This window comes from Otolemur garnettii, unplaced genomic scaffold (assembly GCF_000181295.1).
Source record: "Otolemur garnettii isolate 467f Iridium unplaced genomic scaffold, OtoGar3 scaffold00153, whole genome shotgun sequence".
NCBI classification, from domain to species: Eukaryota; Metazoa; Chordata; class Mammalia; order Primates; family Galagidae; genus Otolemur; species Otolemur garnettii.
In genome coordinates, this window is record NW_003852548.1 from 227174 (window position 1) to 229385 (window position 2212).

Here is a 2212-nt window from a genome sequence, read left to right on the forward strand (position 1 = left end):
AGCAACCTCCAACTCCTGGGCTCAAGCGAGTCTCCTGCCTCCACCTCCCAAGTAGCTGGGACCACAGGCGCCCGCCACAACGCCCGGCTATTTTTTCTTTTTTTTGGTTGCAGCCGTCATTGTTTTGGCGGGTCCGGGCTGGGGATTCGAACACGCCACCTTAGGTGTACATGGCTGGCGCCTTAGCCGGTTGAGCTATAGGCGCCCAGCCAGAAAATACCAACTTTTAAGCACTATTCCTAAGGGAGATATATCAAAGCTTACCATGTATCTTTTCTGTGATGGGTTTGCATTTCTGCACCGAAGATATCAATGAATAATACATGTAAGGTCTACTGTTTGAGATCATTTGTTTCAGGGATTTTGATGACTCATCTTCACGCACCCTACTTGAGTAAGCAATATTTCTATTTATTTAAGAAAATAACGTAGGACTCAGCACCTGTAGCTCAGCAGCTAGAGCACCAGTCACATACACCGGAGCTGGCAGGTTCGAACCCAGCCTGGGCCTGCCAAACAACAACTACAACCAAAAATAGCTGGGCGTTGTGGCAGGTGCCTGTAGTCCCAGCTACTCAGGAGGCTGAGGCAAAAGAATCACTTAAGCCCAAGAGTTTGAGGTTGCTATGGGAGACATAGTGAGACTGTTTCAAAAAAATAAAGGAAAAGAACCTGGGAGTTTATCCCACCTAGGATATTTTCTGTTTCATACTGCTCTCTTAAAAGTGTCATTCTCTACAGTGAACATATTTTAAATTTATAACTGATTGCTGTTTTGCCACCTCCATACCTTTTTCTCAAAAATATATGGTAAAGAATATGGAACATGATTCCTCCAATTTCTAACATGGTTTTCTAAGCTCACTAAATTCTTAAGTTTTTCCTCAGCATAAATACTATAGGCAATGACATTTAAATTCTTTCTCAAAGCTTTCCCACATCAGTACACTCAGTTGTAGCCCTTCTGATTTCTTTGATACCTAGTTCCTTACTACTGGGTGGGTAAAGAATTCTAGGTCACTAATTAAAAAAAAAATTCTAGGTGAAAAATCGATCACAGTTTTGCACACCTCTGAAGTTATACTTGTGTGCCTTTTATTAAGTAAAACAAATGTTTATTAAGTAAATGAACATTAAACAATATATAAAAAATTAGACATTCCTGATATTTGAAGGTTACTTCTCAGGATGAATTATTTCATGTATAGCATAATGTGGTATAACTACTAGTAAAATTATTCCAGTCTCAAGTATACTCATAGGTTTTATCTTTTGTATGAATTCTCTGATGTTTAATGAGAGTTGACTTCCCACTAAAGGCTTTCCCAGTCTCTGCATTCATAGGGTTTCTCTCCTGTATGAATTCTGTGATGTACAATGTGAGTTGATTTCACACTGAAGGCTTTTCCACATTGACTGCATTTGTAGGGTTTTTCTCCTGTATGAACTCTATGATGTTTAATAAGAGTTGACTTTCTGGCTCGGCGCCTGTGCCTCAAGCAGCTAAGGCGCCAGCCACATACACCTAAGGTGGCGGGTTCGAATAGTCCCAGCTACTTGGGAGGCTGAGGCAGGAGACTCGCTTGAGCCCAGGAGTTGGAGGTTGCTGTGAGCTGTGATGCCATGGCACTCTACAAGGGGGATAGCTTGAGGCTCCGTCTCAAAAAAAAAAAAGAGTTGACTTCCTACTAAAAGCTTTCCCACAGTCACTGCATTCATAGGGTCTCTCACCTGTATGAATTCTCTTCTGTTTAATCAGTGATGACTTTTCACTGAAGGCTTCCCCACATTCATTGAGTTTATAGGGTCTCTCTCCTGTATGAGTTCTCTGATGTACAGTAAGGGTTGATTTCTCACTAAAGGCTTTCCCACATCTTATACATTCATAGGGTTTCTCTCCTGTATGAGTTCTATGATGGACAGAGAGGTTTGATTTTCCACTGAAAGTCTTCCCACATATGCTGCATACATAAGGTTTCTCTCCTGAGTGAATTCTCTGATGCACAGAGAGGCGTGACTTTTCCCTAAAGCTTTTTCCACATTTACTGCACTCATAACCCTTCTCTCTTGTATGCATTTTCTGATGTTTGATTAGAATGGTAGACTTCTTATCACAGACTTTTTCATGTTCACTGTGCTCAGGTTTATCATCCATATGAGTCTTTTGATATATAAGGCTAGACTTAGCACATTTAATACTTTTTTTTTTTTT

The 2212-nt window shown here is 40.7% G+C and overlaps 1 protein-coding gene across 1 annotated transcript in view; it reads right to left on the reverse strand.

Annotated features, from left to right (window-relative positions):
• Positions 1-1220: 1220 nt before the first annotated feature.
• Positions 1221-2212, reverse strand: part of ZNF674 (zinc finger protein 674) — a 34166-nt gene continuing 33174 nt past the window's right edge. Inside the window, 3 exon segments of the mRNA XM_023519061.1 lie at positions 1221-1328; positions 1330-1480; positions 1690-2203. Coding sequence (XP_023374829.1) covers positions 1247-1328; positions 1330-1480; positions 1690-2203 — 747 coding nt within the window. The 3' untranslated portion in view covers positions 1221-1246.